At 45.0% G+C, this 14,172-nt stretch overlaps 1 protein-coding gene across 1 annotated transcript in view; it reads right to left on the bottom strand.

The window, feature by feature from the left end:
• Window positions 1–14,172, bottom strand: part of PAG1 (phosphoprotein membrane anchor with glycosphingolipid microdomains 1) — a 142,903-nt gene that overhangs the window by 32,024 nt on the left and 96,707 nt on the right. Inside the window, exon 3 of the mRNA XM_030215908.1 lies at window positions 4,848–5,038. Coding sequence (XP_030071768.1) covers window positions 4,848–4,978 — 131 coding nt within the window. The 5' untranslated portion in view covers window positions 4,979–5,038. The remainder of the gene's footprint in view (window positions 1–4,847; window positions 5,039–14,172) is intronic.

Raw genomic sequence — 14,172 nt, forward strand, 5'->3', positions numbered from 1 at the left:
GTTTTAAATTTACTACTTAGTAGCTTCATTGTGTGCCCCCTAGTCCTTGTATTCTTAGAAAGAGCAAACAAGTGATTCCTGTCTACCCATTCCACTCCACTAAGTATTTTAAAGACCTCTCCCCTCAGCCGTCTCTTCTCCACGCTGAAGAGCTCTAGCCTCTTTAGCCTTTCCTCATAGGGAAGTCATCCCATTCCCTTTATCATTTTCAATGCCTTGCTCTATACATTTTCTAATTCTGCTATATCTTGCTTGAGATGCTGCAAAATTAGTGCATGGCCATTGATTCAGAAAGTGGAAAATCGGACATTTTCTGGCTGTGCTAAAAATGGCCTTAGTGAGCGGGAAAGACTTGCAGAAGGGAACGCTATGGCCACTTTTTCCTATAGCTTAGTAAAAGGAGCCCATTGTGTCCTTGAACACTTGGCTTTTGTGAATGGAGTAATACATAAAGATGGTCAAGCTAGATCATGCACTTTTGTAGTCGTGTGTGTTAGGTCGATGTTCCAAATTTCATGTTAGCATTTTGTATACGCAGTATACACAGAGATGTTACTCCAAACAAGAAACTGGTGTTTCAGTCTCAACTGCTAAAACAATGTTTTGTGGACACATTCATCTACTGCGAAAAGCCTGTTTGCATTGCAACTTTAATCCATGGAATGTCTGCACAGAAAGCGGGAATGCCAATGTGGCAGAGCTCACGCACTCTACAGCACACTCCAGAGACAGAGACCTAGGGCTCACACCTTTAAAGTCACTGCAGACTAAGAATGATTCTCTCATATTCCCAGCAGTCAGACCCGGGGGTTGTTTGTATGGGACAGCGTAACAGACCAGCAGCAAAATTACAAGACTTCTGCTTCCAGCCCTCATCTACTCCTCCAGCAGCTTTTTCTACCCCAGTTGTCTGCTGGTCTCGAGTGGGAAAAGATCACAACTCAACGGAGGCTCCCTCATAATAAGAACATAAAAGCAGCTATATTGGGTCAGACCAATGGTCCATGTAGCCCAGTATCCTGTTTGGAACAGTAGCCAATCCAGGTCACAAGTACCTGGCAGACCCCAAATAATAACAAGATCTGGATATTCAGCAGCAACCGTTACCCAGATAATGCTGCTCAATATCTGCTTTTTTTTTTTTTTTTTTTGCCTGTGTCAGTCAACTTTTTTTTTTTTTAATGCTGACTGCTGGAGGGCTAAATATCAGAGGGTGGGGAGGAGGGGAGAGGTTATTTTATTAAATAGCAGAGGCTTCTGAGCCCGGCTAAGGAGTGTGGACTTTTACAACAAGCATGGGAGCGTGAATTATCATCCCCGATAGTGTTGTTGAATTTCCCTCAGTTGGTGAAGGGTATTCCAGGGCTGGTTCATGGTGCTGACTATTGGAAATGTCAGTTTAGGATTATTCATAGAGCATATTTTTCTCCCCCGGAGGGCTTCTAAGGTGGGATTGTTGCCTCCCCAAATTGTGCAAAGTGCAGAACAACGGAAGAGACCTTATTTAATGAGCTCTGGGCCTGTCCCAGAATTGTCTTCCTTTGGGAGGGCATCTCTGTATATCTCAGCCACCTGACAGGTGAGTGATATAATGCAAACTCCTCTCTCGGATCCAGAACACTTTTTAAAGGTTCAGAACTGGGGGTTATATTTACTTTCTCTACCCTCATCCCCCTTCATTGGGCCAGATTCTATAAAGCTGCATGCCCAAATTTCCAACCAGTGCTCAAATTTGGGCATGCAAGTTATAGAAAATGCCAGCTGAGTGCCTGAGGGGCCGTTTTACTAAGCGGTGGGAAAAAGGGCCCTGTGTTAGTGGCAGGTGTGGATTTTGCTGCGCGCTGAGGCCCTTTTTACCGCAGCAGATAAAAAGGTAAAAAAAAGACATAGCCATGCGGTAAGATTGCTCTTACCGCATGGCCATGTGAGGTGGGGGGAGCTCTTACCAACACGCATTGAGGTGGCAGTAAGGGCTCCAACACTAACCTAACGGTAACCAGGTAACACGTGGCACTGTCCGATTACCACCCTGGGGAAATATTTTTTGGATATTTCTGCTAGCACCGAAAATTCCACGTGCTGGGGGTGGAATTACCATCAGCGCCTGCATTGGGCTGGTGGTGGCTCCAGATTGGCACACGGTAAGCCCACGGTGGGCTTATCGCCGCTTAGTAAAAGGGCCCCTAAATTGTTAAATAGGCCTTAAGTACCAACAATAACCTTAAGTGGCATTAATTGGTGCTAATATGTAGTTATGTGTGTAACTGCATTCAGATGTTTTTCTATAAACCGACTGCCCCAACCAGCGATGAACAGGTGTTATTCCCGGATATTCAAGGCTGGGGCCTGTCCGGGCTTCAGCATTGAGTATTTAGTTTTTTTGAGCCAGCTAAGACATAGCATCCAGTTTTTCCTACATAAGCACACAACTGTGGAACGCATTACCAAAAGCCTTGAAAACTATGTACGACCACCTAAACTTCCGGAAAAAACTAAAAACTAACCTGTTTAAAAAAGGCATACCCCACCAATCCAACATAAATGCCTGATCTCTGCAACACAACAAAACTAAAGAACGTAATGGACATAACACAACTCTTCCGTTGTACGATTCCCTAATGTGGCTGTACCACATGAACTTTATCTTACCACAACATCACTTTGTATTTGTTTACACCGGAGTCTGCAAACGCCCTCTCCGGTACTATGTAAGCCACACTGAGCCTACAAACAGGTGGGAAAATGTGGGATACAAATGTAACAAATAAATAAATAGCTGGTTAAGTCAATATTCAGCCCTTGACTGTATAAGCCAAACCGCTTAAAGACAGGACTGCTATTTATGCAGCCCGACTTAAGCGGTTTACTTATGCGGTGAGGAGCTGAGTATTGGCACTTAATCTACCCTGGAATGCCCATAAGTTAGCTGCTTTTGAATTTGGCGCTAACCAATCAATTTCAGCGAAGATAACCAGTTAAGTACTGTTGAAAATGACCAGATAGCCACAAGCCAGCGATTTAACCAGTTGGTGGCCGTTTCCAGACGGTTAAATTGTTTTGAACATCAGCTGGCTAGTGCCTAAATGCTATAGTGCACAGGGGATGTGAACACTGGGAAGATCAGGGGCGTGTCTTGTAGTTACATGTGTTACAGAATACTCTCACTTATGCGCGCAACTGTCTACTTTAGGTGTGACCATTTAATCCAGCTTTTGACATGGCGTAAATGCTCGCACCTAAAATTAGGAGCACATATGCCAATTTACGCTGCATTCTATATTGACAATTTCGTGCCCAATTGCTGTCATAGAATTGGCATTTACCATCCATATTTTTTTGCCTAACTTTTGCCGCACTTTCTTGAATCTAGCCCATTATGTAAATACTGTATTGCAGTAGTAATTCTCCATCATGTGATCACACTTGGAAGGAGAGGAATATTAGGTCTGATTACTAAATAAATAAATATAAAATGCAATGTAGTTTTCAATTCTAAATTAAGTAGGCCTCATCCTAAACCTGCATCTGACAGTTCTTTACATGATATTTTCTAACCTATTTCAGTCACTGCTGAGACCTGCCATGTTAAGAGCAGCAAGGGGGAAAGCAGGGGCGTAGCCAGACCTCGCTGGGAGCGGGGGCCACAGCCCTAGGTGGGGGGGCACTGTTTAGCCCCCCCTCCCGCCGCCGCCCCCCCTCCCGCCGCCGCCCCCCCCAGCCGCCGCCACATTGAACCCCCCGACGATCCCCTTGAACCCCCCATCCCGCCACCAACCCTCCCCCGCCGTCGCTGCCCACCCCGCCGCTTCAAATACCTTGTTGTTTGCTGGCCCCGCCAGCCGAGAATCTAGTTCTTCGGCGCCGGAGTAGCGCCTTCATTCAATGCAGTTCCTGGTGTGGTCAGCTGTTTCAGACGCCATACGTGACGTATGGCGTCAGACACAGCTGATCACGCCAGGAACTGCATTGAATGAAGGCGCTACTCCGGCGCTGAAGAACTAGATTCTCGGCTGGCGGGGCCAGCAAACAACAAGGTATTTGAAGCGGCGGGGCGGGCGGCGACGGCGGGGGAGGGTTGGTGGTGGGAGGGGGGTTCAAGGGGATCGTCAGGAGGGGGCCAGGGCCAAATCTACGGGGGCCCAGGCCCCCTCAGGCCCCACATAGCTACGCCACTGGAGGAAAGGGAATGTGGCTTGATCTACTGACTTTCTATGGTTTTTTTTGTAACTACATTCAAAGCAGTTTACATAGTATATACAGGTACTTATTTGTACCTGGGGCAATGGAGGGGTTAAGTGACTTGCCCAGAGTCACAATGAGCTATAGTGGGAATTGAACCCACTTCTCCAGGATCAGAGTCTGCTGCACTAACCACTAGCCTACTCCTCCACTTGAACTGAAGCAAAAGGACCCTGCCTGCTCATCTTCCTTTTAAACACAATCGAACTTTATTAACCATTCTAGCCATGATGCTGTCTTTGGACAGATGTGGTTTAATGTAGGTGGAGCAACAAGGTTATCGATGAAGAGATAATTGACTCACGACCAGCAAGTACTGTGGCAGCACCCTTTTCCAAAGAGACATGCCGGCTTAGAAACACTTAAGACCAATGCTAAAGGCCTTTCAGTCACAGACACTGCCCACTTTGCCTTGCCATTGCACCCCTTTGCCCTCTCTCACCCACCAGCTCTCTCCGCTTGCCCCATGCTTTCTTGAATTACTACTACTACTACTATTTAGCATTTCTATAGCGCTACAAGGCGTACGCAGCGCTGCACAAACAATTGAATTTCCCTCACTATCCATTTCCTGTGCATGCCCACTCTCCTGAGTGGCTGAATCTTACCTGTCACAGCTGGAGCAGAGAATAAGGAGGACAGTAAGGGCCAAGAATGTTGTTATTGCTGCGAGCCCTCCCCAGGCAATGATGTCAGTCTGCCCATGAGTTGAGAATCCCAATGCCAGAACCGGAGCCATCAGCAGCGACTGTCACACTTCACGGAATGCAGGCATCTGTGACTCAGGCAGCAATCTCTCCTGCAACAAGAAAAGGGACCTCATGAAATCTGTGCAGCTCTTCACTGACTCAGAACTCAGCATTTACTATAATCATCATAAAAAAAGAATGGTAAATGTCTTCTTGCACTCTGTCTGCAGCTCAATTTAATTTTGTGCCCCAGGGAAAAGTTGTAATTTCAAAAATAATTTGTTTCAAAGTGATGTATATGCTCCTAAATTTACAGGAGGAGTGACTGCTGCAGTTTTTATAGCTGATTTTCCTGGTCATGGAGGTCTAGAACAGGGTAAAGAACTGCCCCCACACCCTGCTACAAAATTCACTTCTGCATCTTCAGATCTTCCACAGAAATTACACACATACAATGAGAACTTGTAACAGCGGTCCCCAGACAGATCTTGTTTTCAAAGTAGCCGACATATGCGAATGAAGCCAGTTCTTGAACCAAATGCATGCAAATATATCTGCTTAATATTCACTGTGGATACCGAAGTCCCAGAAAACTTGCAGCCCTTAAGGCCCGGTGATGGAAACCACCTGCCCTGTGGTATAGCAAACAGTATCACACAGCCCTCCATGCTGATGTAGCCAGGGGTGTGCTGATAAATTTTTAACAACGGGCTCTCTCTCCGAGCACAGCCAGCCCTAAAATGTGTTGGGGGGGGGGAAGGGGGGACTGGAGGGGGGCAATGCATGCCTCTCTCCCCCCTCATGTGGACAAGCTAGGCATACCTTTGCTGGCAGGGATGCCGAGCCCTACCAGCCAACAAATGGACTGCCACCATTCCCCACTAATGATTCTGGCTCTGAGTAGCATGCTGGGACTTTTCGTGCATGCATGAGAAGTCCCAGCCTGCTGTTCAGAGCTGGAAACAAGGAGCGGGGAGTGGTGGCAATCTATTAACTTAGCTGGTGGGGCTCAGCATCCCTGCCAGCAAAGTAAAAGAGAATTCAGGAAGGGGCCCAAGCCCACATTTTGGGAGCCAGTTATTAAAGTAGCCAAGGGGGGGGGGGGGGGGGGGGGGGGGGGGGGGGGGGGGGGGGGGAGAGGGTCTACTTTAACAACCAGCTCCCAAAATTCTTAACAACTTAACAAACAGCTCTCGCGAGTCCATGAGAGCCGTTCCACACACCACTGGATGTAGAACAGTGTTAGTGAATGGTAGCTTAAACTGTCTAGCAGGGCCGGTCCTAGGGTCTCTAGTGCCCCCCTGCAGAGTATGAGTTGGCGCCCCCCCCAGCATCTCCTTTCTCTCTTCTCCCACCCTGTCCCGTCCAGCGATTCTCCGCCCCATCCCCTTCCCATTTATGGCCACCTTCCCGCCCTCTTCTCCCCCCAACATCCCCCTTTTTCTTCTTGCCACCCTGCATGGTTTGTCTTTTTTAATTTACCTGCGTCCCAGCGGCTGCGTCATTTGAAAGTACTACCCGTCTCTAGCCTTCCCTCCCTTCGTGAGTTCGTTCCCTCACAGTCCTGCCCTCGAGGAAATGACATCAGAAGGTGGGACTCTGTGGAAGAAACTCACGAAAGGAGGGAAGGCTAGAGACGGGTAGGGCTTTCAAATGATGCGGCCGCTGGGACGGAGGTAAATTAAAGATTTAAACCCCCAAGGGTGGCGCGGTATGGCGGCACAGCGGCACCCTTGAAGGCAGGCGCCCCCCTGCGGTGCTTACCCCGCTTACCGGGTTTGACCGGCCCTGCTGTCTAGGTCCTCTCTTTTGCTTGTTTCCTCAGCAAAGTGTTCCTATGCAAAAAATGATTGGCCTCTTCTATATATTTAGAACTGCTAACACACTTTGGGGTAATTTTACAAAGGTCTTTTGCATGAAAAGCTTGTTGTAAATATGGAAAAATCCTTTTAAAGTAAATGGTGGTTCATGTACCTGTAAGAACGTATGGTGTCAAGACTAGCCTGTGCAAGCACTCCGAGGGGCGGAGTTTGGATGGAGCAGGGGCGGAGTTGCTATACACGTACATACTTTATACAATTCGTGAGAACACACATACAGTACCTGCATATATTTACACCAACTTTGAGGCGGATGTAGTTGTGTGCATTGTCATGTGCATCGGGGCTGGATCTGTACATGTACCTAGGTGCCTAATTTGCCTTTCTAAAATAGGTGACTCTTTGGACTTGTCCCATAGGTGCCTGGTTTACAATTACCTATCACGTGAATGCTACAGGGGACCTCCTCAAATAGTAAACATATCCAAGTCCACTAATCCTTTATATGAAATAAAACTTGCCAAAATCCTTATTAGATTGCTATTGCCAAAATAATTCTTTCCTAGACCTGGTGTCCAAAAAGTAAATAATAATGATCAACATTTCAGCGTCACAAACTCCTAACTCACAGAGGGTTTCTTTGGTAGGGGAATGATTGGAAACCAAACTCTGTCTCACTAAGCGCTGTTGTCCTCTTACAAATCCTGGATTTTTCTTCCTTCTAACTTTTCTCTTTTGTATCCTAATTCTTGATTGTTGTATTTGAACGTATGCATTCAAGGGATCATACAAAAGACAACTGTGGGATGCAGTGTGTGGTTAACGAGGAATCTACATGCTTGTTATAGACTACACGATGCAGAAAGGGTTTAGCGATAAAATTAACTCATGTGGTAGACATCAGCACACTGCATATTAAAATGCATAGCTAATCCACAGCAATGCAGAGGAACTAATAGCCTCTGAGCTGATATCTGCAGTGCTAGAATTTGCCACCAGGTATGATGCGGCGTAGAAGGGTTAGAAGGGGCCCCCAACCTGAACACCCTGCCCTCATTGTTTCTTGATAGTCTAATGCCCCTTCCTCCACTCACAAACTGATCTGGGGGGGGGGGGGGGGGAATAACTAAGTCTTATTCTAAAATTTTGGGAGGGGGAAGAAGTACTTTGTCCTTGGCATAAGTCCTTTTTGCGCTAATGTTTTAATTTTTCAAAAGAAGTTTAGTGCACCCATCACCCACCTCAAACCCCAACCAATCAGGTTTGAAAGGTTGGTTTCACTTCCTCAGATGCAACAAGATTCAGACAACCACAACAATCAATTTTAGCACTGCTTTTTCTTTTCTTGTGAAACCCTTTAGCAAAGGCCCATTAAAGAGGCCACATTTTATATATTTTTTACTCTCCTGCATTCAGGCCTGTGGATGCAAACTAAACAGGAGTGAAATCAGCTAATTCATTGCCTTTCTTCTGACATGAGAAGTAAATTACAAAATAGCCATCTCTTTGCTAGAAGGAATGATAAAATCCTGTAAACAGAAACCCTTTAAAGCTTGATTTCACAGTTCTACCCCCATGAACAGATGTGATTACAGCCTTAGCTGAATTCAGATCTCATTCTGTAGTGCTATTTCTGAAAACGGTAGGAACCCTGCTGTCAATGAGGACAGTTGGTTTAAAAGAACATGCCAAGAGTGAAATTGGTTTGTTCAAGGTGTCCACTTTCTCATCTGTAGCTGACTACATGTCACGGTTCATAGTTAAATCTTTGAATAAAAAGGCAAAGCACTTTAATGAACTCACGTAAAATGAGATTCCATTTTCAGTGGGTAAAACACTTGTTTGCTTTTTACTGGAACATCCTAGGTTCAAGAGTAATAATACTGAAAAGAAAAATGTCTCCATCTGAGAAGGATCTCAAGGATAATGAGAAAATACAAAATAAACCCACATTTATTTTTCTTTTCTGAATCATTAGTTTTCTTCTTCAAGGCAAGATACAGCAGCCTCTTGAGTGACCCAATATAGTTATATCTTTGAATTCGATAAGGCTGGAGAGGTTGTCTTCATAATGTCTCTGAACTTTGACTTAAAAGCACAGAGAGGTCAAGGGTGAACCATGAGAGAGAGAGAGAGAGAATTTCCAGATTGTATGCTCAGGGTGTAAATCTTAAAAAACTGTATTGCCTTTGAAAAAAAAAATCCTAAAACATTTGCATTTCTTTGGAGCCTCTGAGTGGAGGCAATATTACTATTATTATTATTATTATTATTTATTGCATTTGTATCCCACATTTTCCCACCTTTTTGCAGACTCAATGTGGCTTACATTGTATTGTTACATGGGTAAATTCTCTGGGTTTAAAATTGCTCTTTGTTCAATGGCTAAAGGTACCGTATGGTTCAAAACTAAATTCAAAAAAGAGGTAATCTCCCTAAATCGATAATAAATATCAAATATCAAAACAAAGTGGGGAGATTTCTATATCTGGCATCACAAAACAACACTATTCTTCAATCTTATCATTTGTAAAAATAGAGTACTTGTTCAGAGGAGAAAGCCTCTAGAAGCCTCCAGTAAATACATTTATAATTTTTATAGTTTTGTAATTTACTTCAGAGAGCTGGGCTTCATCATCATTGGCTTTAAAAACCTCTTTAAATCGCCAATCTTATTATCATGTAACCGTTTTTTCTTATAGTTACATGAACTAGCACCAATACGTTTCTATTTAGCTACTTAGCTTAAAGCGGTGTTGGTTATGGGGCAGGGATGGGGCAGGAGCAGGGACAGAGTCCACGGGAACAGGGCGGGGATAAAGACAGAGTCCATGGGGTTGGGACGGGAATGGGGACAAACTTTGTACCCGCGTCATTCTCTACTACATAGACCAAAATTCTGGGGTGCCCTGGACATCCAAAGTGAAAGAGTGAAAATGGGTACCAGACTGAGTATTGAATTGTGAATGAGGCGGCTGCCTCAAAAAGCACAATGAACCAACTGTGCATTCTTTGTCTATCCATAAGAGGGAGAGAGTACAGGTTAGTACTGCTTTATAAGGTCATTGACAGCAGGTGGCATTAAAGCATTGGCAGGCTATCACACCATCTCTTCTGCTCACTGCTCCTTAGAGGCTAACTAATGTGCTGGCTGTTCTAAATGCAGCAGGCAGCCCAGGCCCATCTGCCATATTTTAATGGTCCCAATAAAATCAATGAGACTTACTGCAGGAGCTAAGGATGTTGCCCTTGCCCACAGCCACTCTTATATTTACATCTCTCTACGTCACCTCCATAAATTGCCTACTTAAAAAGTACTGCAGTACACACTTGGAAGCTAGAGACTGCCAATAACAAATGTAATACTCTGCATTTTTGTAGAGCTTTTTTGCCTCAGTGAAACTTGACTCCACTTTTTCCACACTTACAATCATATCACTCCAGATATGTTCATGGTGTGGGTGACTTGAATACCTGAGCACTTTTACTCTAGGGAGAAAGAGTGAGAATGGATATTATTTTCCTTTTATTAATTCAATTGTGTCAGGGTAAAGTAGAGAAGAGAAAGTAACCCCCCCCCCCCTCCTCAAAGAAGGGCAGCAGTGTTATTAGGAAAGTGTGGATTAGAATTCAGGTCTCAGAAATTTCCCTAACTTGGAATCTAGGGGCCCTTTTACCAGGGGCATAGCTAGGTGGGGCCACGGGGGCATGGGCCCCCACAGATTTAGCCCTGGCCCCCCTGCTTTCACCCCTTCCGCCCCACCGTCGACCCTCCCCCACCACATTCGACCCCCTCCTCCCGCCGCTGTCAGGTACCTTTGCTGACGGGGGTCCCCAACTCCCGCCAGCCAAAGTCCTCTTCAGCACCGGTCTCCGAGTACGACGCATTGCTGATCTGGATTCTGTTTCTGCAGGACGTCAGGAGGACTCAGAAACAGAATCCAGATCAGCAAACACGCCGGACTCGGAGACCAGCACTGAAGGAGACTTCCAGCTGGTGGGGGTTGGAGACCCCCACCAGCAAAGGTACCTGGCGGTGGCGGGGGAGGGTTGGCAGTGGCTGGAGGGGGGGGCTCGAAAGGGACGGGAGAGGGACGGCAGCGCCGGGGGGGGGGGGGGGTCAAAAGTGGCAGGGGGGTCGGCGGCGCCGGGGGGGGGGGGCTAAAATGTGCCCCCTCACCTTGGGCTCTGGACCCCCTCCCCGCCGAAGTCTGGCTATGCCCCTGCCTTTTACTAAGCCGCAAAAGGGTCTACGCATGCCCAACGCGTGCCAAAATGGAGTTACCACCCGCCTACCGCGTAGCTCTTGCTGTAATTCCACTTTTGGCATGCGTCATACGCGCGTCTGAAAAATATTTTTCATTTTTGGGTGCACTTAACGGACGTGCGCCAAGTGGCTTTTGGTGCGCATAGGTCATTACCATACGGATTCTTTACTGCTAGGTCAATGGCTGGCGGTTAGGTGTCAGACCCAAAATGGACGGGCGGCAATTTTCATTTTGCCGCACGTCCATTTTCGGCAAAAAAAAGGCATTTTTTTGTAGTTGCACTGAAAAATAATTCTGCCCTTGCCCAATACATGCATCTACACTACCGCAGGCCATTTTTTAGTGCACCTTAGTAAAAGGAACCTCTAGTGAATTACAAAACCTTCTTAAAACAGTAGTACAGAGACCAGGCTAGTGATTTTGTGTTGTGCACTACTGTATGGAGGCCAGATTCCTTGGTCTGGTATTTCAGGGGGCAGTGTCTCCAAATGGGTTAGTTTTATGCATTAAAACAACACAGAGAGGGGCCAAAGTACAGAACAAGTCCAAGATACAACAAAAAAAAAAAAAGCACCAAGAGCCTTCAGAAACGGGACACAGTTCCTTTAATTGTAAACATCAGTTTCCCAAGATGGACCCGACACGGTTGTTAATGATTATGGAGAATGATGTGATGAGTGAATTTACCACGTTTATAAAAACTATTGACTAAAAGTAAAAAGACACATGCACATTGTGAAAAGTGATATCGCTATTCCATTAATTAAAAAGAGAAAAGGAGATTTAAATTCTATGTGTTCAAACAATGGAACCATGTCAAGGTTAATCATAATATAAATACATGTTATTTATAGCACAAAGATTCCATTTGTCTGCTTCATTTTCATTCTGTATTTATGTTTTATAATATCACTAGTAAAAAAGCCCCGTTTCTGATGCAAATGAAACGGGGGCTAGCAATGTTTTCTTCTGTGTGCATGTGGGAGTGTGTGTGTCCCTGCCCTCTGGCCTCTCTCCCCTCCCCCCTCTGAGTCCTTCACTGTTACAGAGCCAGGGATTTGATTTCGTGCTCTGCTGTTTTCCTTCACTGACTGTGTTACAGAGAGGGCGGGGCAGACACTGATAGGGAAACCGGATATCTCGCCCCCTTCACACTTCCGGCTGGAGGCTTCATAGAACGTTGGTGTTGCTTTTTATATAGAGAGATATTATTCTTAATTATATTAATTAATTAGTTTTATTATCTATGATGGTATTTACGTTTTTATCATTTGTTTTTTTACAATGTTATTTATGTTTAAACAGACCCCTGATGCAGGCGCTGTACGCCGAAACACGCCCCGTATCGGGTACATCTTAGAAAATTGATGTTTACAATTAAAGGAGCTGTGTTCCGTTTCTGAAGGCTCTTGGTGCTTTTTTTTTTTGTTGTATCTTAATTTTATGTATACCATGACAGCAATGAATCTCACTTCTATGCCAGGGTATGTGGCGTATGATCAAATTTACTCTTAACACTCACTGTGATATGTGCATTGTGACAATGAGAACTTCCTTCTGGAGTCCATAAGGCGTATCATGGATAGGTAACTTATCCAGGTGTGCTCGAAAATTCTTTTTAAATCAAGCCTGTGGCTTCCAAAATGATGGGATACAGTTCGGTACCCTTCAGCCACATTTTCCTAGGTTTGGACTGCATTTCTTGGTACTTGAAGATCTTTTCTTACTCTGAACGATTCACAGAGTAAATGCTTGGGACTGACACCTCTATGATCAATGCTGAGCTGGTGTTTTTCTATTTCACTGCTATGCCCGGTTTCCTTTCATCCAGCTTTTTATCAATCAGAATGGGGATGTTTATGTTTATTAAAATGCTTGATACTCCGCCATTTCTGAAAACAGGCCATGGCAGCTAACAATAAAAAACATTATAAATTAAAAATTATATGTGAAAGAAACGCCATAGGTAAATAGGAAAGAAAAAGGCCATCCAACGGAGAAGCAATCATACAACTGTGTGATCATAATCATCTGTTCATTCTGTCATGATCCCTGTGCTTTTCCTGTACACAATATTATTCTGTTTACAAACCACCCGATATTCAAAAGGGTTAAACCAGGCAGGAGAGGCTCCTGTCCAGTTAAACCCTGCTGAGAAACCTGGCACAAGATATTTAGTGGAACTTAATTGGTTAGTGCCGCTGAATAACCCCACTAACTGGCCATCCCCTTACTGGTGAGGTTAGGAGGGGGCAGGGGGTGGGGAATGGGTGGAGTGCGAACTTAGCCATTAGAGGTGCTTTTTAGCCTGCGGGCAGCGTGCCAGTGTTTGGCACGCTGCCCGCTGATCATTGGGGAAGAATAATAAAATACCTGTTTAGCACGCATGTGTATGCTGCTTGCTGTCAGAGTTCGCGAACATGTTGTTTCACACGCTCAGGTGGTCTGATCATGGGGCGATAGCAAACGCGGGCACTAGTATGGCGCTAGTTCAAAAATGGAAAACAATATTATTAACCTCTCTCACAATATGCTAATATATCAACCTAAGTGTTTATTGTACTTCTGCATTATGTACTAGACTTCTACAAATCTAAATTTTGTAACCGCCTTTTTAGCAATATGTAAGCCACATTGAACCTGCCATATGGTGGGAAAATGTGAGATACAAAAGCAATAAATAAATAAATAAATAAATAACTGGCTAAAGAACCGCATAAAGTTGGGACAGCAAAAAAAAGCTGTTCTGGTGCTCAGACCGAGGTATTCAACGCTAAGAGACAAACATGCTGTGATATTAAATATCCAGGGTCAGTTCAGCCCACAGCTATGAGCGGCTCAGATGCCGTTACAGCCACTGGTTAAATATTAGGTGGAAAGTTTCCAAAGGATGAGCCACCTTGTTGTGCCTTTCTGTATAGAAATTTTCTGCCACCAGAACTTCTCAGCCAGCTGCAAATGGCTATTTCCACATCTTTTACAGAATCTACAGGTATTTGTTTTGTTGTACCAGTTTTTTCTATGTTTGCTGTCAACCATCTCGTCTGTATTCCGCTGTCCTCAGCTGCAGCTATCAGTTGTTTATCCTTAGGTTTCAATTCACCTCTCCTTAACCATTCATGTGTCTTTCACTCTGTGAAGCAGCTAGGGATGCTG

This window comes from Microcaecilia unicolor, chromosome 1 (assembly GCF_901765095.1).
Source record: "Microcaecilia unicolor chromosome 1, aMicUni1.1, whole genome shotgun sequence".
Lineage (NCBI taxonomy): Eukaryota > Metazoa > Chordata > Amphibia > Gymnophiona > Siphonopidae > Microcaecilia > Microcaecilia unicolor.